This window comes from Ruditapes philippinarum, unplaced genomic scaffold (assembly GCF_026571515.1).
Source record: "Ruditapes philippinarum isolate M1 unplaced genomic scaffold, ASM2657151v2 ctg1563_1_1_1_1, whole genome shotgun sequence".
NCBI lineage: Eukaryota > Metazoa > Mollusca > Bivalvia > Venerida > Veneridae > Ruditapes > Ruditapes philippinarum.
Window position 1 is genome coordinate 22597 of NW_026852328.1, and position 23927 is coordinate 46523.

Sequence of the window (23927 nt, forward strand, 5' to 3'; positions counted from 1 at the left end):
CTAGTTTTCTACATAAAGCCATCATTTTTTGACTGATGCAAGATACTTGGGAAGAAAGTAAAACATGTAAAATGAAAAGAATCCGTCTCTTCCTGTGGAATTTGAAGTGGTCAAGGTCACAAAGTAACATTGGTTTTCGAATTTTCCTTATAGAGTTCATTATGATCTCACATACCTGAACCAAAGATGATGGTAATTGCAATATTTATTCAAGTAAGCCATATATCGCCCAAATAGCCCTCTTGTTAATATACTGAATTTAGATATGACATAGATATATTACTGGCAAATATATTAATTCATGAATATTGTCAAAATGTTTCCCTTAATTTTCCATCTTTCAAAGCAAAATGCTTTAATTTATTAATTATTTCGGTTGATACAAATCAGGGAAACTGTACAGATACATTTAGATTGTTAAAAAGTATGCTATGTTGGTCGGACGTCAGTTGATGCATTTGAAATCAAATTTATTAAACCATACAAACATACATGAAAAATTGTTAACATCCGTTACCTAAGTAAAATACATATTATTGATACAATTTCTCAAGCAAATGCCAGTATTTGCTAAACAGTGAGTTCCAAATATTTAACACTTGAAGCAAATCTTTTGTTTACGAAACATTCTTTATTTGATTTTTTTTTAATTTCATAAACCTTTACATTGAAAAATAATATATCACTGTTACAAACATAACCCTGAATCTTAGAAGGCACCTTTCTAGCTTTAGGACTTTGATGTTATTTTGTATTGTGCACAATCATGCTGCATACAATTTACTTAATTTGCCCGATATACATTAGAGGCAAGTTATTTGAGGTAAAATATAAAATGTTTGACAGCAAATATCTGACAGTTTAACTTCCGTTACTGACTCTATATGTAAAACTAACAAGTACAAGAAAACATAATATGATAACATTTGATAACAGTCAATGCCAATGGTTTCTATTGAATATGTATATAGCTGAATATGACAAAAGTGTAACACTCTTTCTTTTTTTTATTAGTTTTGCGATTGTTTTCTTATAAGAAAATAGTCACGTTTTAAACCTGCTCACTTAAGTTATTCTCTGTTTTATTATTTTTATTAAAATGGTCTTTTGTGTCAAATATTCCGTATATATTTTATATATAAGATCTCTTCTGCTTGCCAATATGTTTTTATCATTGATAAACTGAGATCTAGAACAGTAAAATACTTCATATTTGACCCTGTTCAGAAGTTTAACTTCCGTTACATTGAAAATAAGGTGTACATTTTTGAGTCAAAGCAATTTGAAAATCTGTCACATTTGGTGAGCATTTTTTTGTAACAAGTCGCCTAACATATTTTACTTATTGAAAAAGTTGTTAAATCATGATTTCATGTTGATTGATTTTAAGTCATTTTTCATATCTGAAAACAGCATAAATTTCTGGATTGACTGTTATGCAAGATATAACTTAAGCAAGATATGACTTATGCAAGATATGACTAATGAAAGATATGGCTTATGAAAGATATGACTTATGAAAGATATGACTTATGAAAGATATGGCTTATGAAAACATAACTTATGCAAGATATGTATTATGAAAGATATGACTTATGAAAGATATGACTTATGAAAGATATGGCTTATGAAAGATATGACTTATGAAAGATATGACTTATGAAAGACATGACTTAACTTTTCAATAAGCTTCTGTACCATTTTTTCCAGAACATTGTTTTTTGGAGGTTTTTTTTGCATAACATGATATACAAAAGATAATATTTTCGGATTGTCAGTGCAAAATGCCCCTTTTATTATTTGTTTGTATACTTGATGTATAATATATATGTATAACAATTAATAACAATGTTCCTAACTCAACCACAACATTGCATTTTAAATCTTTAACATATTTTTAACATAAATGCAAACAGATATTAAAAGTTTACCATCATGTTTGATTGAGAAATATTGACAATTAAAATTTAACTTTTGTATCAGTTATTATATAGAACAATAGGAAGTTCAATGTATTTCAATCAGTTAAACCATAGTCCTACTAATTTCATCTTGATCTTAGTATAGGTTAGAGTGCATATTGGGTGTTCTTCGTAAATAAGAAAGCTAAAAAAGAGCGGAGCTTGCGAAGCGACATTAGCTTTCTTATTTACGAAGAACATCCAATATGCACTCTAACCGGCTTAGTGCTCCGCCCATTTTTTTTCCGCCCAACACACTGCGTGACGTCACACGATAGCCTAAATGTGTATAACCATATTTGGAAGAGGCGGTACACATTTTCGGGTCACGTGTTTTGCATAGCTTATTCCCGCATTCTGTCTAGGTAAATCAGACAATATCACGGTGCATATTCATATCGGTACCCTCTTTGCGAAATATTCTCAAACGGTACCCTCTTTGAACATACACAGGTCATTCTCTGCTAAAAACAAACCAGCGATGGATAACAATGCAGTAAAAATTCATTGTAATAAGGAAAGGAGGTATCAAGGGGCAGGACGTGAAGTGGTTGCACACTTGGTTCAAGCGAGCGAATTGGTTGCAAACTTGACAAAATGTCGAACACGGCGTGATTTTTTGAAACGGGCGAACGAATTTTTGCCAGGCAAGTGGGTTTCTTTGTTATTTTGAAGTTCATTAGTATGTCTATTCCATAATACAATATATATGCCACACTCGGTTTAAGGTTTCAGCATCCTAGATTCTGTTTTGACGAAGTTATTGAAGATATAAACTGATCATGTAGATATTTTGAAATTTGACATGTGACTGTTCTGGTCGGTTTTTCTCCTAATTTATTCGAATTTGTAAGTTTTGAACTGAATTTAACAATAACAAAATATGTTTCTGTCAATGCTGTACAAATGGTTTAGTTCGCAAGTCCGAAGATTACGTTCAATACACAAAAATATCTTGTTCAAGCACATTTTGGTTGAAGACTTATACTTCAAGCATTTTTGGTTGCAAACTTATTCTTATTCTATTGAAATCCATAGTAAAATTTTGCAAAAGGAGTGTAGAAACCTATTTTCAATGGCAATTATTGACATTTATGTTTTGTTACTTGTTTTTGCTATAAATGTTTTTTATACTTTCTTCTTTTACAACAGTTATCCACTTCATGATTCAAATTACATGGTTCTCGGTAAATACTATAATCATCAGTAAAAGCCTGCTGCCTGCATACAAAATAATAGCATAATAGAATGTGAAAGTACTATTGTATCTAAGTGAATTATTTTCATCATAAACATAAGGACATGTGCACACATACGATGTTACTCGGCAAAATTTCTAAAGTTTATCAAAACCACAAGAAATGTTAATTTGTTTGTTTCGTATGATCAGCAGTTGCTTTATGCATAAATTATGTAAATGTACTTTAATATTTTTACAAACCAAAACTGAAAAGTTAAAATGACATGTTTGTTTACAATATTTCGGATTTGATGTACATCATATGTCAATTGGTAGTCTAGTAAAGATGATTTTGATTATAAGATAATAATATAAATGATATACGATTGGTTATTTACATTGACTGATACGTGGTAAAACTACTTAAAGTCATTATTCGAGTTAGGGAATTTGGAAGATGTTTCGATTGGTCAATAATAAGGAACAATTTAAAGAAACATGTGAATAATGCCCTTGTGTCAATGTTAATATAGTTTTTATCTACTATATAATCAAATTTATTTCAAATCTCAAAAAAGAACAATAATGAAAGCTGTTTGTTGCTATTTTCTTCTTCTTTTCCTTTACAGTTAGTCATGCCAAGATATAAAAAAAGTCCTAAGACTTTGTAAAAAAAAGAAGTATATCGAGGAGAAAAAATGATGAAGATAAACACAACTGAACTTCAATTTAGCATATTGTGTTATATATCTATTTGAAAGACCCTGTGTTAGGATATATCTGCACGCATGCACAATTTGTATATATATTTCTTATTAGATGAACGGGTATAATTGCCTTAATATTGCTAATTATTTAAAAAAAATGATTAGTAATTCCTCGCTTAAAATATGCATGCCACATTATTGACACAAAAGTTTGCAACCAAAAATGCTTGAAGTATAAGTCTGCAACCAAAATGTGCTTGAACAAGATATTTTTGTGTATTGAACGTTATCTTCGGACTTGCAAACTAAACCATTTGTACAGCATTGACAGAAACATATTTTGTTATTGTTAAATGCAGTTCAAAACTTACAAATTCGAATAAATTAGGAGAAAAACCGACCAGAACAGTCACATGTCAAATTTCAAAATATCTACATGATCAGTTTATATCTTCAATAACTTCGTCAAAACAGAATCTAGGATGCTGAAACCTTAAACCGAGTGTGGCATATATATTGTATTATGGAATAGACATACTAATGAACTTCAAAGAAACCCACTTGCCTGGCAAAAATTCGTTCGCCCGTTTCAAAAAATCACGCCGTGTTCGACATTTTGTCAAGTTTGCAACCAATTCGCTCGCTTGAACCAAGTATGCAACCACTTCACGTCCTGCCCCTTGGGTATGACACATAGAAAAGATGTATACCACGGAACACTTGAATGTTTTAATGTGCTGATTTGTCATGTGCCCGATTTTCATGTACTGCAACTTCACAATAAGCTACAAAAAGTCGACATGTCTTGCCTCGCCCGTCACCTCGACATATTTTTCGGGCTGAAATGAACCTGTAGCTTGATTATATATGCATCATGCATATTTATTATGTTCATATACATATCATCTTCGGACAAATGGCAGTATATTGTAAAATTAATAAAAACACCCTACTTTCGGTTTTGCAGCTGCACGGGCTGTAATATTTACATAAAAAGTAAGAAATATTACATACATACTTTGTTGGAATAAGTGAACTTTTTATTTGGAAATTATAAAATGATACTGGTTCCGTAAGTAATAAAACATTTTTACTGTTATTTTGCCTGTTTTCATTTCAATGAACCTCTTTTTTTAATTCTATGCCGTAGTGACGATATACATGTGCGTGTACGGAAAAAACATGATGCATAAATATTGATTAGTAGGAGTAAACTTCAAGATCTCTGCACATGCGTACATTTCACTTTAGCGCTCTTCGAAACTTAGCTCCGCCCACTTGCGTTTTATAATATAAAACGTCCAGTTTATATAAAATCTGTTCTATTAAGCTTTGAAACCTGAAAATTTGAAAAATCCTCGTCGGTGATTGGCTTAAAAAAAATTGGCGAGCACTAACTAGTGGTTATGTATTAGACATCTAATAACTTTACACATTTTTATTTCATCTTAGACACTGCTGCTTTAAACAAAAAGAACGATATTTAAGTAGAGTTTTAAGGTTTCACATCAGAAAATTGTGCAGCTTGATTACTGAGTGCGTTAACACGCGTGCGCGTTATGTATACAAGTAAGTTTTAAAACTTTGAAAGCGTTTGCGTGAATGACAAAGTATTCGATAGTATCTTTTATTTTTGTGATTTGTGTAACATTCTCTTACAATGGAAGAAAATCCATCCGAATATTATACTTCTCTCAGAAAAAACTTGAACACATCTTCACCTGCCTTAAATTACAAAAAGCTGATATCAATGCAAAAATGGACTTTCTATGTCGTATTGCTCAGTGTTTCTATTTTGCTATTTGGAAGCGGAATTCTCGTGTATAAGCTACTGTCAAATATTCCAGACGGATGTTTCATTAATGCGACGCTGACCCGGAGCTTCAATACCACATTTGCAGACGACAACAACAACAGAAATACAAGGTTTGAACTTTTTGCGTTTAGCATTTTATTTTCCGAAATATTTAAAAAGTCAACGCATACGGCTATGAATAGTTTAAAAAAAAAGAAGTTCTAGTATTCTTGCAAAATACATATATAATTTACATGTATGAAAGAAATCGTTTTGTATATAACCTTGCAAATGGCGCATACACGGTAAAAACTGTACTTAAAACAGCTGTATAATAAATTGTTCGAAACCTTATATTCTGTTTACGTACAGTTTACATGTGTCATTCTATTTTACAATTCATTCAAAAATAGATCATGAATGATATGAAAACAACATAAATTTACCGTAAGATAAACATTGTAAATGTAGTTTTTAATAGAAACGTAAATCTTGCACATGGGAGTAATCCTAACAGTTGAAAGCGGCAGGTTTAAAATCTAGATTGAAGAAATGCACACATTCTAACGTCAGATAAACGCATTTCATGTCTACTATAGAATGTTTTGGTTATTTTGATTCTATCAATATGGTTCAGAAACTTACAATAATAATCTGATTTGAATAAAAGGGGCATACGTTAATGAATATTTTGCAAGCATTTAATAAGCTGAAGCATGTCGTAATTTTTATGTTAAACGTCATTATAAACTTTTCATGCAAATTAAGGTTCCAATATTTAATTTAACATCTACAATGAAAGTTTCATCTGAATACGTTTTATTCTAATTATAGATTGTCCTGACAACTGGATTTCATACGGACAGTCATGTTATTTCATCAGTAACCAATCGGCAAGCTGGCTAGATGCGATGGTAGGTTAAACTTTGTGATCATCTTCAGGTTAATAAAAGCAACATGCCTCCAAATTCATGCTGATTTTCATGAAAATTGTTGAGAATGTATTTTTAAAAAAAATAAAATATTTCGAGCTGTACAAAGAAAGTACAGTAAGTTGAATATTGCAATCGTCACTTACAATCAACGCAAAGTACCAGAAAGGTCAAAATATGCAAATTTACAATTATAGTGATAAAAACTGCAAAATATCAGTATTTAATCGGACGTAGCATGAAATCTTTGACACAAATCTTGATTATTTGTTTTTACCTTTCTTAAAATCTTAATACATTTCTATCATGTTTGATTTTTCTTGAAATAGTTTGGCTCTTCTCGAGGTACATGCATATAAAGATAGATCAGTGATGCCATTATAGGCCAAGTAGTAAGTTTGAAGATCATACCCGAAGGACTGCCTGGCGTTTGTTAGCTATGAAAAAAAAATCTTCCTCCCCTGGCGTTTATATCTTCCCTGTATTAAGAATTATAAGCAGTTATAAGAAGTCACTTCAAGTTCTGGTTGTTCACGTTCTCACGATAATTATCATCTTTCCGAAATGGAAATCTTATTGACTCCAATCTATTTCCCTGACATTGAATTCTTTGTGAGGTCATGATTTGCGAAACGATTGATAAATACTTAAAATAGTGTAATGTTTTAGAATTTTTTTGTTTTAGAGCTAAATTTTAGGCTTTGCAAATTCATATTAACTAGCTAAATGAGTGACTCGTATAGCGAGTATAGCAGTAACGCAAGTAGCATCCAAACTATGATGGTTTTGAAAAAAAATGGCCGGAAGTTCACATCACTTAGGATAAAAGCTCTTCTATTTTGAGATCCATATTTACGAATCATACGGAAATAAAAAATAAAAATAAAAAATTTTCGAGCTGGAATTCTTATCAAGCTTTAATATTTTGATCCTTAGCGAGTGGGGGTCTTTGTAAAAAATACATGTGTACGTACTTATTGTGTATTGTTTTCCGATAGCTTTGTTTTCCGATAGCTCGCTTTGATGCTTTGCCTTAATCATATGATTTAAAACATGTTTTGTTTCAGATTCGTTGTCAAAAACTGAACGGTTATCTTGCCGAGATTACATCTGCTGACGAAGATCAGTTCCTTAAACACCATATTGAAACACGTGACAGACAAAATAGTAGAGGTATGTTACACTTGTTTATATGATCACGAGCGGCTGCAATATATAAATTGCGAAAGCAGTAAATATTTTCTCACTTCGATATGAGATTTAAAGTATTTTCTTGAAAAAGAAAGTACATAAATATAAAAATGTCGGCACTTTCCACGGAAGCAATGGGCTGAAAGGACTAACTAAAGACGGTGACGTCACACACTCAAAGCTACGCGAACGCTGTGCAAACAATGTAAATCAAGTTTATAGCGTTCATTGCCGTCATGGACTTGAAATACTCACTATAAATATTGTTGCCTAGCCTTTTGCAAAATTATATTCATACTTATATTATGAGTAATGTAGATCTACTGTGAATTCATTCAATCGAAAAAATCCAGTGTTTCACTTGTGAACTTGAAATAATTGTTTACATATAGATCTATGTATTCACCTCTATCAGTTTTAAAGACTTTCTAGAGCTCTGATTAATACTGGCAATTGTTGGAATCCCAAAAATAAATAAGATAACTAAAAGGTGGTTTAATTTTGAAAAAACTTATAATATGATTATTACAAACTATATGTTATAGCATTATTGCATTACCACCTACGGCGGAAAGAATTTGAAGGGAAAACACATACGGAGTCGCTCCGGAATAAAGAGTATTTTGTATTGAGGCTATTCGTTGCCAAAAATCCAGCCTTTGAAACTTGACAATGCATACTTCGGTTCTACTAAACAGATTAGTAAAAATCTAATTGTCGATCCGAGAGTTACATACTGCACTGGTATTAAGCATTTTGATTATCTCGATTTGATAAAATGAAAGCTGTTAACATGCAACTTAGATAAATTGCAAACTGTATTTATAAATGTATAATTTCAAATTTGCGACATGTAGAAATGTAAACGATAGAACATACACAATACGTTTAATGCTGTGCATCATGACGTTGAGAATGTAACTGCATCAACTTGACACACTCAGGTTTACAACACCACACTTTCCTTTTACATTCTAACGCGATTAACATTTGTAAACGATTTTGCAACTTCCATATATGGAATTATCACGGAAATAGACGAAAATTAATAGGCGGAGCCAATTTCACGAAAGCAGAATATAAAGAGAGGTAGCCTAATTAATTCGGCGTGAACGGTTTGACCCATTTTACAGACTGTTTTTTATTTACTGTCAAACCGTTACGCCTAATTTTAACTGTCATTTTTACGCACGGAAAATCTACCGGCAACACTATCGATAGTTTGGACTGATTTTTACTGTTTAAACCTGAAAGTAACTTCAATGTCCTCTAAAAATCAATAGAATATAAATTCTAGTACTAACTTTTCCTAGAAAAAATATTAGATTGTACCTGTATTAACGCATACATGCGATTTATTTCAAATTTGTACTGTATACACTATCTCCGGCGGACATGTTATGACGTCATCGTAAAAAATCGATTCCGTGAAAGCTGGTAGTAGCAACCAGTGTGTCTAGCAGGTAAGTGTGGGTTACGCATGAAGATTAAACTTCAAAAAAATATCGGGGAAATAAATCTATTCATTATTTTTAAATAAATTTGTGCATTATTAAATACTATTGAAAAGTATCAATGTGTTAAACCTAAAATAGAATGGTAGCAAATAGGCTCCGTACAAGTACTGTTGTTTAATATTTTTTAAATGTTTTAATACATGTACTCAACATTTATCAATAGATGGTTTGCCTTCTTGTTTACTGCTAATGACTGCCGATAAAATACTGACTTCATTTATACATGCATATTTAAATGACAATTAAGAATGTAAAAGAAATAAAGGAATTCTTTTTCACCTATTGCTGATATATATTATAATACCATATTAAACCTACTGATAAATTTAAATGTCTTCTTGACATACTTTATTAATTTACTAAAAAAGGAACTTTATTGTGATCCAGCCATATGCTGTGTAACTATAAGGGAAGGGTCACATATTTTAATTGAAATAAATTTTAAGTAGAGGATATTAAAAAAAGTCATTGAGAAGATAAGAATTTTCAGAGACTTATACATGTATTTTTGGTGACACTTTTGTTTGTGTCCCTTGTTGTTTCTATAGTAAGTATCTTCCCTTTGCCCCTAGTTTTATTTCTTTATTCCGCCCCTCCCCCTTCCCCGAATTTCCTATCCCCAACCACTGTGCCAGTTTACTTAATAGTCCTATTAATCATTCATTTATTTTCTTTGATTTTGATTTCCTTGTATGTTACCATTATTTCTTTATATTTATCATTTTGTATCATTTTAGTGATAAGCCAGACCGTGCTCTCTCTTGCGCCGTCCTGTTTTTGTTTAGGATCCTCCTGGGTTCCTTGCAAATGGTTCTTGTTCCTGGGTCGTGCGGGGGTTGCGTTCATTGAACGCGGCCTTTCCTTGTTCATCTTGTTTATCATATTTTATACTTGTATACCGAACCGAACCATAACAAACAGATAATGATTATCAATACAAGGTCCGACAAGCAAGCAAAGAAATGTAAAGAAAACAGAAAAAGCTTATCCACATATCCGCCCTCCAAAAAAAAAACACCAAAAAAACGCCTGAAACTGCAAAACCGAAACATAAATACACATGGGTGCCAAAGACGGCTCTGGTAGGTACATGTGCTCCCTTGCGCCGGTTTCAACAGAATTCATCACTTAAACATAATAATGTAGAAATTTTAATCAACACCCACAGATGTGTACAAAATACGGCGGTAATCATGGAACTTTCAATGCAACACATTCGAGGTGCCGTTCAATGAAAAGCGGGAACTAGATAATATGGAATTTTAAATGGATATAGGTTTTGGTGTCATTTTGCGACAGTCGTTCTAACAGACGACTACAGTAATCTAATCAGACTATTTCTCCCATCTGTCTTACATTGTTATGCTATTCTACGTCTTAAATAAGGGTCACTAAATTTCCGCTTGCTGCGTTTTTATCATAAACCCCGTCATATCTGTTCGACAATTGCATTTTACTGAGGACTGTCTGAAATTCCATTTTATAGTTTGAAATTTTAAGATTTTTTTCTCAGAATTTAAAGTTATTTTTGGTTGTTTTGAACTTCTTCCCCTACACAACTATCCTCAATTTTTTTAAGATAATAAACTAGAAATTGATAGGGAGTTTAATATAAATTGAAATTCTTCTTTGCTTCATCATGTATAGTATACTTATAATTCATTAAGATGTACCTACAATTACATTGTATTTTCATATGTGCGAAATCATGACAGGGTTATAAAAAAAGGCAGTTCAGAAATTTCACCTAATGATCACAGATGTTAAAAAATCCGACATTATGATTTCTAATTTGACAATTTAAATGGACTTTTAAAATGCAGTATGATCTGACGTCGGACATCTAAGTAAGGTTATCAGAATATCCTTTTCACATTTTATTTTTAATGCTGAAATATTCTTGTGTGAAAAAAAGTTATTCCTGCATAATTCATAATAAATAACTTAAACAAATTATATTATAAAGCTTGACAAATACAATCGATTGCCGCCGATACCTGTGTTACACCATGGAAATTTTACAATTTTACCCTGTTTTACCCCGTCACCGCTTGCGTCATTTTCCAATATGGCCGCTTACAAACGATTTAAAAAGTTAAAGTGGAATATTTAGACTTGTGTTCGACTTTAAAGTATGATAACTTGGAACCTTGCATAAAAAACGGTTCTCTTTCAGGTAATGTAGACCGTTTCTTTGAAACTTTTTTAGTTTTCGCTCCCAACAACTTCTAATTGGGAAGCGTCCGTGCATAAAAATGCAGTTCGTGGTTGGACTTGGAAAAAGACAGCGCCCGTCCAAAATTATCTCGGTGTCTCTTTGACAAGTCTAATTAGTTGGACTAAAAGAGAGGTAACTCTTGCTGGTACAAAAAATATTTCAAATTATATAGAAACTGTTACATCAATCTTGACTTTGAACATCCTCTGATTTTGTTAAAACGTATTCTAGTACAGGATATTCAAGTAATGCAAAATTGGTTAAGATATAATGTAAAAATGTAACAACGTATATACTGATAATGAGCATATTAATATGCAAAAACTAAAGTTGGTGAAATAACATAAGGAAATGTTTCCCATATATAATGACACACACCACTATCCATTGATATCAATGATAGGGTTTTGTGAGCCACGGCAATACTCTTAAGCATGTGTTTTTTTTTTTACCTTCAGCAAATAGTACTAGAATGCGATACATGGAAGGCACTTTTGGCAACACGAATAAAGAGAACTGAACAATAAGTCTGTGCCTTCTTTCTTTAAAGGACTATGTTGGGTTGTAGAAAATTTTTTGACCAAGTGTATAACCACGAAACAATGCAAAGTTTACTATCGATAATTCCGTTGTATAACCAAAACTTGTGAATTTGTCCCATTTTAATGTTGAAATAAATATTCAGTGTATCCTGGCAACTCTGTTTACCTCCATTGGGAGGTATTTTGAGTCATAGGATGTGATTTAGCCTTTTATTGTTAAATATATGTAAGCTGGCGTAGGTTTAGGTCTTTTATGCATTGTGCTGACTCAATAGCACCTCTAAAATATGTGTTTACATGCTGTCATTAGCTGTTACCTAGATTTGCTGTCTAGATTTGCTGTCTATATGATCAAAAACAGAGAACTACTTTTATGTATATGAAATACTACACAGAATATTTATTAAGTTTTGTAAGTGATGGCTTTCTAAGAGATAAAATAAACAAGGTATACATAAATTGATAATCAACATACATACATTTGGACTCATTTAAATTTTACTGAAAAACAAAATGGGAAAAATGGGAAAATATATGGTAAAAATAAAAAGTTATGTACGAAAGGGTACAAACAACTTTGGTTATAATTTTACTATTGTTAAAAGTTTTTTTTCTTGTCAAGTCATACGCTAGAATTAAGGTTACTAATATAATAGTACTACTAGGAAAGACAACAGCCAGAATTTGGTCTGTATTAGTAATTAGTCGTATCAAAATCTCTATCAGATGTTGACTTGAAAATTTGAAAGTGGTAAGGTAGCAGCTTAACTGTAAATGTTACTCATTCCTATGCAAATAAATGTTACTCATTCCTTTTCAATAGTTTTCACTTCCTTGAAAAATATTTTACCTCTGACAGTATGTAACCTGGTGTTTTTTGGGTTTTTTTAAGTTTCGTTTTCCAGGAAATGTGGTGTCTACAACGTTTTAAAACTTATATGCCTATATTCCTTTAAAGTCCGCTGATGTTGATTGTAGGCAATCATGCAAGTGAATTATGTTTAGTAACTAAACACCTAAAAGGTATGATAAACGGAAACTACGCCGCTTCTTGTCGCCGACGGTAAATACCGAAAATGAGCGGAAAATACGTTTATTTACGATGATTTAGTGGGCGGGAAAATGGGCGGAGCTTATTTTATCTCCTATTGAAAAACGTGTAAAGCTGGATTATGCTGATCTGAATCATGATGGTTCGACAATGTAAAGCTAAGAATGTAACTTCTGTTTTGAGTATTCGAACACTTGGTATTGCTACTATCAGTTAATGTTTTGTCGTTTAACAAAATGTATTTTTGTTGAAATGCATGTTTACAATGTTAAATCGGCAAACTCAATGCAAGTATGCAACATTGGAGTTTACATACAAAGAAATACAATTGTATTTTTTCCATTAACAAACTGTTCAACTCAGATCAACAAGGCTGGATTTTTGGCAACGAATAGCCTCCATAATTTTGGGGTTTTCCCAGCTAATCTGTAGGTACAAACGAATTTTTCGAAAATAAGCGGTTAGTACGCGGTAAGTTTCCTTGATTTACCCATTACTTTATATAGACGTCTTGTCATGAACGTTATTGTTTTATGTCTGCCTCATTTATACTATTTCTTTTAGTTTTTTTAGGAAACGTTAAAAAAGAGAATATTTCATTCGCCACTTTAAACAATTATTTAACCGAACAATAGGTGGTCATCACCTTGTTATATAGGTGAAAGGTCACGGTCACAATACGAAATAGGGACACAAACTCGATAAAGGTCAGATTAGCCATTGGTATAAAAATGTTGAATATATCAAATGTCAAAATTTACTAAATTAAAAAAAGTAACCCAATTTCAACAATTACTAAATTTCAACAGTAACCAAATTTCAACAGTAACCAAATTTAATTAGTAACCCAATTTCAACCCAATTTCAACAATAACCGTTTTTCAACAGTAACATAATTTCAACAGTTACCAAATGTAAATAGTTACCAAATTTCAACAGTAACAAAAGTCAAAAAGTAACCAAATCCTGGTAATATTTCAGAATGCTTCAGTACCTCCTCAAATCAATATAGAGGCACTACAAATACGACGTACGACGGCACACGTGCCAGCGGTGGGATTCACAAACTCCTCACAAACATACACAAAATCAAACCCGACAAGTTTTCCAGAGAGATCTGTGGCAGATGCATGCCAACTATTGTCGAGATCCCGACGAGAAGGGTTACCATGGTGTTACACAACAGACTCAAAAAATAGGTCTGTATGTGTGCATATACGAGTGTCCCGGTGGTAAGTGGCTGTTAGATAATATTCTCTTACAAATGAAACGGAGACAGTGAAACTTGGAAGAAAAACCAAGAAAAAGAAGTTACATGTACTCAAACTTGACGTCCTTCTAATATAGTTTGAACTTTATACGGTATAATCATTTAAACTTAACATTGTAGCTGTTTTACTTTTCTGGATACGCTTGCAGATTTTTTTCTGTGCGGCAATATTTTGTCAATTGTATCGCGAAAATTTCAAAAGTTTCAATTGAAATAATATGTACCATCGAAATCGTCAAACTTTTGCCAAGATATTACGAAAAAAATGCATATACTTATGGACTGTTTTCTCTTTATTCCATGCTATAATTTTAATCTATTCATAAAGTAATTTAGCTCAAGACAAAACTAACGTATGCAATAATTTAATTACTTCACCTCAATAAGAAAAAAAAATGTTTTTAAAGACTTACTTATAAGCTAGCTGCCCGAGAAATGACCTAAAATAAAATAGAATCAAGGGAGATAAGTCGAAAACAAGATTAGTTATCCCTTATAATTTGTTGCAATATATAAGATCATGCAAAGTATTCTGCTTTGAGTCGATATGTAACCCTCGCTTTCCCCCTTCATTCAAATACAGATAACAAGAAAATTTATATATTATTTCACACCTTGGCATATAAATATCTCACCATTAGCCTTGTTTTTATTTCCAGAGTCCAAAAAGGTTATATCAAATCCATATCACGCTGAATTCAGCCTCGTTTTCATTTTTAGGGTCTTAAAGATCTTTATCAAATGCATAATATACTCCATCTTGCCTCGTTTTCATTTTTGAGAGCGTCAAAAATTCGATATTAAAATCCTAGTTGTTATCAAAGTTACAAAGTTCTGTGATATTGTAAAACAATGTTGGTATGACATAAACATTATACATTGTTGAAAACAATAATGATTTTATTTGACCAGCACACAACTGTGAAAATTATATTGGACGAGGCCTTAACCGAGTCTGATATAAGTTTTGCCGCTGTGTATACGACTTCAGTATTGTACTCAACAATGTATTATAACCTCATATTTCTCATTCTTGTGTCCATTTTCAGAGTCCAAAGGAGCTGTATTAAATGCGTATCGTACCCTATCTAGATTCGTTTAAATTTTCAGGATTTGAAAAAGGTCATATCAATTCCTTTTTGTATTTAAAGTAACAACTTTCTGTCAAATTGTCCGAAAATGATGGTGTGAAATATAGAGGTCATTAAACATTGTTGAGTACAATGCTGATTATAAATCATATATACATAGTTGCAAAACCTATATCAGACTCGAGTTGCGTCTCGTCCAATATAGGTTTAACAGCTGTGTACTCATCATATAAAATTTAAACTTAAGTATCGTACTCAACACTATAAATTAACCTCATGATATTGTCTTATATCAAACAAGAATGCATCATATATGAAGACATAATATACTTATATATCTATCTTTAACACGGTTGTTTCCTTCCAGGGAACTACTGGGCCGGAATGGTCGTGCTGGAAGATGTCTGGAAATGGATCCATACGGAGACTGAACTTGATCAAGGTTACACTAACTGGTCTCTACCTGACAAATACTGGCTCTATTGCGGGGCATTAATTTCGGACTTAGAATATCAATGGAAGAAAAGCAAATGTGTACATACGGCAATGTACATTTGCGAACAGACGAAATATCAATAGAGAGTTGTCGTCTGTTTCAGATGAACGCTGCGTGAAATCAGACATTAATTGTACGCTTAATAATGCTACCAGCGTTCTTCGCCCTAAACTGGAACTACTTTACAACATTCAATTCATGATCTTCGATATATTTTGTACACACATATTATAATCTTTGCTATATTTGATGTATTAACATATGCATGTACATGTAGGTGTGTTAAAACAGCATGACTATCCAGCTAGCTTACGGAACGTCGGTGGTTCTACTCAGGTGCCCGTTCGTGCCTGAAATAATGCACGGAAGGGCACCCAAGGTCTTCCTCCACAAGTAAAGCTGGAACGTCGCGATATTACCTATACTGTGTCGATGTGACGTAAAACCCAATCAAACAAACAAAACAGAAGAAATCTCCAGTTCAAATGGGGATAATAATTTTAAAAATATGTTTTGATCATAATCTAAGGCTTTAGATATTTACAAAATTCTTCTTGATTTGATTTTGCAAAACTAGAAATCTCTAGAAACGCTTCAGAAAATATGCGGTGACATATTCTGTTCAAAATCTAAAAGTAGTGTAACTATATATGTTGATTTTTCTAGCATCATCATATTTAGATTTTGGACTTATACATGGCCAAATATTGACCTATTTTAATGTTAAAAGCGAAACTATATTTTAGATTAGTATCTTTTAAACTATATGGACTTAGATATACTCTTCTACTAAAATTAGTTGAGTTCTTTGCTGATGTTTTTCATGTTGAATGGCTGAAGGCATGCTCTAGAAAAGAAAATCTTAACTTATCATAGGAAAACTTTGCTTCATGTTCTCTATCAAGCACATGGGGCATCATAACTTTGTCAATGTAAGAGCTGTTCACTATTTAGGGGAGAAGATGTGCAAGCTCAGTCGGTAGATCCGGGGAACGATATTCCGAGGGTCCCGGGTTTGAGTCTCGGTTAGGCTGTACATAAAAAACAAAATATTGATAATGTGTCCGGTCCAAGTACAAATTGTCGTTATAACCTTAGATCATAAAGAATTTTCAAACAAGATTATGAAACAGAAATGTATGTCTGTACAAGTAATATTCCTGCTAAACACAGATCCCCCTGGCTAAATTCAGTTGCGGTGTTGCGCATATACGTTAAGAAACGGGGGCGATATGAAAATATGTCTGTTAATGCTAGGCTATGTCCTATTTGTAAAACTGCAGTTGAATCTTATTATCTACATATCAAACCATATGAAGCAGTTTATATGAAGAAGCTGTTAAAATAAATCATGAGTTTCTCGATGAGAATGATGATCAAAAGTTTGAATTTGTTCCATCCAAAAACGATATTGTTAGAGAAAGTGATATCACCTATTTCTCAAAATTAAATATGAGATCGAACCTTCTGTACAGTTACTTTTAAGAAGAAACTGTTACTTTTAATTGTACAGGTAAACATGTATTTGCTTTGTTTTATTAACATGTTAGTTTTGATATTTTATAATTTTTGCTATTTTTAAGCCAATTGCCAAGTAATATCTGATAATACCCATATACCCTGAAACATTCGTATTCTTCATTGATCATATCCTATACATTCAATTTCTTACCTAGTCATGTCATGTAGATCTATTTTATTTAATTTTAATATACTGTACATCAATGTTCTTACTTATAATATCCTGTACAATCATGTTCTTACATGATCATGTCCATTACAAGCATGTACTTGATCTTTATGGTCTTACTTGAAATATCCTGTACAATCATGTTCTTACATGATCATGTCCATTACAAGCATGCACTTGATCTTTATGGTCTTACTTGAAATATCCTGTACAATCATGTTCTTACATGCTCATGTCCATTACAAGCATGTACTTGATCTTTATGGTCTTACTTGAAAAATCCTGTACAATCATGTTCTTACATGATCATGTTCATAACAAGCATGTACTTGATCAAATCATATACATTTATGGTCTTACTTGAAATATCCTGTACAATCATGTTCTTACATGATCATGTCCATTACAAGCATGTACTTGATCTTTATGGTCTTACTTGAAAAATCCTGTACAATCATGTTCTTACATGATCATGTCCATTACAAGCATGCACTTGATCTTTATGGTCTTACTTGAAATATCCTGTACAATCATGTTCTTACATGATCATGTTCATAACAAGCATTTACTTGATCAAATCATATACATTTATGGTCTTACTTGAAATATCCTGTACAATCATGTTCTTACATGATCATGACCCTTACAAACATGTGAACCTAACTAGGGCATACTCTTTACACTCATGAATATCCCCCTCGTACTAATCAGATAGCTTCGTTTTTCGATGCTCTTTCTATTACATGTACTATGCTCAAGATGTAGATCAAGTGTGAACTTTAAAGCAGCATGCCTCCAGATTTATGCTTATTTTCATGAAAATTTTGAAAATGTATTTATAAGTAAAATATTGTGAATTGAATATACATTGCAAACGGCATTTACAATCCACGTAAATTACCAAAAAAGTGAAAATATACATAAATACCTCTTACTACGTTAGTACCGCAGTAAAATTATAGTGACCGATACTGCAAAATCAGTCATCAATCGCAGATAACATATAAATAATTAATTAAATATTAAATATTTTTACTTTCCTTAACATCTTAATACATTTTTCTAAAAATTTTTTTTTTTAAATATTTCGTCTCATCTGGAGTCGTGCAGCTTTAATACTCTATTATACAATAACGATTTAATTGTATATACAAAGTCTCTTTTAAATTTGTAGAGAGTGACAATTTGCTTTTTTATGCTTAATTATGCTTTTTATTTATGATATGTTGTATATACTGTATCATACGGAAGCGTCCTGGTGCCAATTCATAATGTTCTATAAAAAAATAAACTCCTACGTAGAAGATAAAAAAAGCCTAATTAGGAGTTTGTAACTCCTACGTAGGACTTTTAAACTCCTACGTAGGTCTTTAAACTCCTACGTAGGACTTACAAAGTCCTACGTAGGACTTTATAACTTTATAACTCCTTTGTAGGACTTTATAACTCCTACGTAGGAGATAAAAAGCCTAATTAGGAGTTTATTACTCCTACGTAGGACTTTATAAGAAATGCATACAGAATGCTTTGCAAATCTCAACATTCCGGACCGGTATATCGGCGAAGGAACAAGACACTTACCCCCCCCCCCCCCCCCCGAAATTTCAAATCTTAAATATAGAGGACATTTTACCTTTGGTTCATACAGAATTTATTTAAGTTTGATTGTGTCGGAAGCTATAAGCTTATAGACACACTTTCGAATCCGCTCCTGCAACCAAACAGGACCTACTTAGCAATGAAGTGGTAAAGTTATCTTGCTCAAAAGGAAACAACGGCTTGCGCCTAACTGGGTTTGAACCCATGCGGCTAGCGATCATTAGGCTACAAGTCATACGACCATGCCGCCACACTTCACTTTTAAATAAAGTGTCTCAGGTTTCTAGAGTGTACAGTGTCTTAGGGTGAGGTGTCTGTAAGCATTGGCGATGTATCCCGAAAAATTGCTTTACAGCTATTCGAAAAAAACTTACTTGACAACAAGCATATATATCAAAATTTGAAAAGGCTTTAACGATTACGTTTTCCATACGAACTAGCTGAACAAAACGAGCAATTTATACATTTTCGGCCGTTTCAAATGATTAAATCCTTATAGGGGACAAGGGGGGGGGGGGGTAGTGAAGTGTCTTGTTCCCGGTTTGCGGAGCATTATGCATGCATATGTTTAATAATGAATTACATTGTATATCCTACTTTGAACAAAGTTTAACCCATACATTTTGTGAACATGTGTATAATAAATATAACTAAACGTACATAATACAGAATCATCGTTTAATATATGCAGAGAATGACAAAATCATCTCTGGCTACAGACTAAAGGTAATTACTAAAGCGGCTTGCCACAATTACAACTTGACACATATGAGCCGCGCCATGACAAAACCAACATAGTGGGTTTGCATCCGCGCAGTCTGATCAGGATCCATGCTATTCGCTATCAGTTTCTCTACTTGTAATAAGGTTTGTAAGCGGACAGCATGGATCCTGATCAGACTGCGCGGATGTTTTGGATCCATGCTGGTCGCAAATGCACTATGTTGGTTTTGTCATGGCGCGGCTCATATAATTTATTTTCCTACATAATATGCTATCTTAAGTTATTCTCTAGCATACATGTCCTTCGAACTCTGTGCTTTCAGTTCTTTGATATGTATCCTACGTAGGAGTTATAAAGTCATACGTAGGAGTTTAAAAGTCCTACGTAGGAGTTACAAAGTCCTTCGTGGGAGTTATAAAGTCCTAATTAGGCTTTTTTATCTCCTACGTAGGAGTTATAAAGTCCTACGTAGGAGTTTAAAAGTCCTACGTAGGAGTTATATACTCCTAATTAGGCTTTTTTATCTCCTACGTAGGAGTTTATTTTTTTATAGAACATTATGAATTGGCACCAGGACGCTTCCGTAGTATCACATATATGAGACTATAATAAAAATAAAATACAAAAATTAAAATACTTTTTTCACAACCTGTGATATTTGGCGCCCATCGGGGCGACCGTGACTGCATATAGCTCATATTTAAATTCACATTGCCCGAGGACGAATTTCAATATTGCTGGGTGTATGTCATGGTTCAGGGAGAAGATATGTAAGCGGCCGGACAGCTCAGTTGGTAGAGCCGCGGTACGATATTCCGAGGGTCCCGGGTTCGAGTCCCTGTCAGACTGCACATTTTTCTCACCCTGTGACAACTTTAAATCAGTGTTACATTTCTACTTTGAACAGTCGCAAACTTTCATGTCACTTCAAAATCATAAGTTTATTAAGTATATGCTATTTTGTCCCTAATTTCTATGCGGGTTTGACTTACAAAATTTAATTCAGATGGAAAATTGCCTTATACAAAATTAGTCTTTTAAGGTAAATGTCATCAATTATTGACCAATGAAAAGCGAAATATCAACCACAACATTTTAACCCAAGAATCTTCTATTATGTGTTCATTATGTTTTGTAGAACCTCTAAACGCATAACGGCCTTTAAAATGAAGTGGTTTATTTAATATTTTAACAACATTGTAATCTTCCATCGAAGACAAACAAATTACAAGCATAATTGAATAGGGTAAGGCCGTGACTTTATTAAGCATTTAGTGCAACTAAATGTCAATAAAACAAAATATAAAATAATGTAATGAATAAAATATGAAAGACAGCTCCCAGCAAAAATGTTTGGACAGCTACATAGCAACGCAATGATGCTGAAACTACGATAATAAGGACTGAATATGTTAAATTCCGTTACAATACGGTCTGGGAACATGGTGAACAGCCGACCTTTCGGTCTAGGTCCCCTCTAACGGGTAAAGGGCGCCCGCCCAATAACACCAATAATAGGAGATGGCCAACTGAGCGCGAGATTGCTGCCTAGTAAAAAGTGAGCGTTATACGTTTGCCACAGGCAATAAATGATTTAAGCTCGCCCGCGTACAAAAGTTAAATTTGCCAGGCATTTACCACAAACGTAATGAATGGCTTTCTAAATAACATCGGTCATGTAAAGTCACGACAAATGATTATGTGTAACAAATATTACAGTTGATCTAACAGATGAAGCAAAAACATACTTTTCGCCATTAACAAACAAAAAGGAAATATTCTTATAATATACAAGTCCATCTCGAAACTGATGCAATAGATTTAATAGGTTTAACAGGACAATTTTGTACCATATAAAGATTTTAACATGCGCAATTTATCAATCTGCAAACTGTGGTCGACTCGCTCAGGAAAACCAAAATCCCTTGGGAAAATAGGAAAGCTTGACCCGTTTGCCAATGTCATATCACTGAATGTCGGATCGCATCCTTGCAAATTGATAGAAGTTTTACATTTATGCATGTTTTGAAATGATTAAAATGTGTTGTTGGAGCATTTCTAACTGCATGCATTTACACAATTTTAAAAGTCAAGTTTTAACACTGTGTCTGTTGTGGACAACTTTCAAATTTTGTTCCAGCTATGAATATCATACAGCTATGAAAATTAACATTATGTCCAAGTTTGTAAATGTTCCGTTTCTCTTCATTGAGCAAGCGACATGGCATGGCTACGGTTTAATCCGGCTTTCAGCTGAAATATAAGCCCCAGTCAGATTAGAGCTTACGACCACTTAAGACAAGTTGAAGATCACCAGTGACCTCTGGTCGAAGACAATCTTTAAAACGTCATACGATGGTCATTGGTGACCTTCGACAGTCGCATGTTATCTTATTTAGGTCCCATGACCAATTCAGGTCATAGAGAGGTTAATGAGCTTGCACAAAAATCTATCTGCGATCAAACAGGTTGTTTGTGATCTTATAAGGTCTAAGGATGTTGCACGATCGTCGTTCTAAAGTCTCTAATAATCTTCAAATAGTCACCGCCGATCGCAGATAGTCTTTCCAAAGTCGTAAGATCATCGTGCGATTAGTAGCGACCTGTCTCACGATCACACACGATTACACGATTACACACGAGCAACCGTCGTACGATCGTCAGAAACTAGTTCAAGATTTCCTTTGACCAGGCACAGACCACGTGATCTAACATTATAAAAAGCAGGCACTTTACGGCTCAATACTCATATGCACTTTTTTCCGTTACACCGGTAACACCGTTATGCCACCCAAAAAGTCAAAGGGTTAAGGAAAAGTCCAGACAAGGACCAAAAACGACTCTGACTCTGAGGGTGATACTATAGAGCAAGTTGTAAGCCATCATGAAAATACTCTACCTCAAGACGTCCCTGCCAAAAATGAGCCTCAGCTTATTCGGCACGTCCAGGAGCTCGTAGTTCCATCGGGTAGAACACGACTGTGCCACATCACGCCATGCATCTCCTGTTGTAGGAAGTGTCACAACCTCATCACCATATTCAGCAACACTAGCCTCGCATGATGACCAGGCCAGGCTCCAGCGGTTTCCTTAACCGAGTTGTTTGTTTGGTTAGCCTAGGAGTTAACCGTTGAACAAGCTTATGGAACATTGCTGATTCCAGCCTGAGGAAGTTGATGAAATCGCTTTGGGCTTCCTTGTCTAGTTTTACCGTCAAATTTGCATAATTTCGAGAAAGCAGCCTGCAAGCAATCTATGGGCGGACCCAATACTGTGTCTGTTTTCGTTGTTGCCTTCGCCTTCTACGTTGCAGGAATATCACCAACGCAGCAACATTTTCATGTTGTTGCAACTGCATTCGCAGTTGTATCATCTGCAGTCTTTTTAGGCGTTGGTTATAGCCATTCCGGGTTGTTTACTCTCTCGCTACTGTGATAAATGTAAATGTTTCACTATACAGTCCTTATTTATACTCCAATCCATCAGTCTTTTTCATGTGTTTCTTAATCACAAAACTGTCGTTTAAACCCCAGTCACACTAGAGCTTAAGATTACTTGCGACCACCGGCGACTTGTAAAACTGACGATCATCAGCGATTGTCTGAGACCAAAACCCTTTTTGCACAGATAAATTTGCTTCTGCGACTATCGTAAGACCTGTCATCATTGACAATCGCACGACAGGTCGTAAGCAAACGTACGATGGTCTCAAGATTGTGTGGGATTACTGACGACTAACCGTGACCTGTCATGCGATCACCTACAACTTGTCCTACGACCATCGCACGATAACTCAAGGTTACTCAAGATTATCAATGACTAGTGGCAATTTGTAAAGACTGTTGTAAGATTGTTGCACTTCCGAATGACGATCGTGCGACAGCCTAAGACCTTATCAGATCACTAGCGATCTGTTTGATCGCGGGGAGGTTGTTGTGCAAGCTCAAAAACCTCTCTACGACT

At 33.7% G+C, this 23927-nt stretch overlaps 1 protein-coding gene and 1 long non-coding RNA gene across 2 annotated transcripts; both read left to right on the forward strand.

Annotated features, from left to right (window-relative positions):
• Window positions 1-5727: 5727 nt before the first annotated feature.
• Window positions 5728-14293, forward strand: LOC132756813 (uncharacterized). The gene is made up of 4 exons (XM_060747959.1): window positions 5728-5774; window positions 6478-6557; window positions 7643-7748; window positions 14076-14293. The coding sequence occupies exons 2-4, from the start codon at window positions 6555-6557 to the stop codon at window positions 14291-14293; spliced, it is 327 nt and encodes a 108-aa protein (XP_060603942.1). The 5' UTR covers window positions 5728-5774; window positions 6478-6554.
• On the forward strand, window positions 8397-12529 carry LOC132756870 (uncharacterized). The gene is made up of 2 exons (XR_009629384.1): window positions 8397-8855; window positions 11634-12529. It is a non-coding gene; the product is annotated as an uncharacterized LOC132756870 (long non-coding RNA).
• Window positions 14294-23927: the final 9634 nt, after the last annotated feature.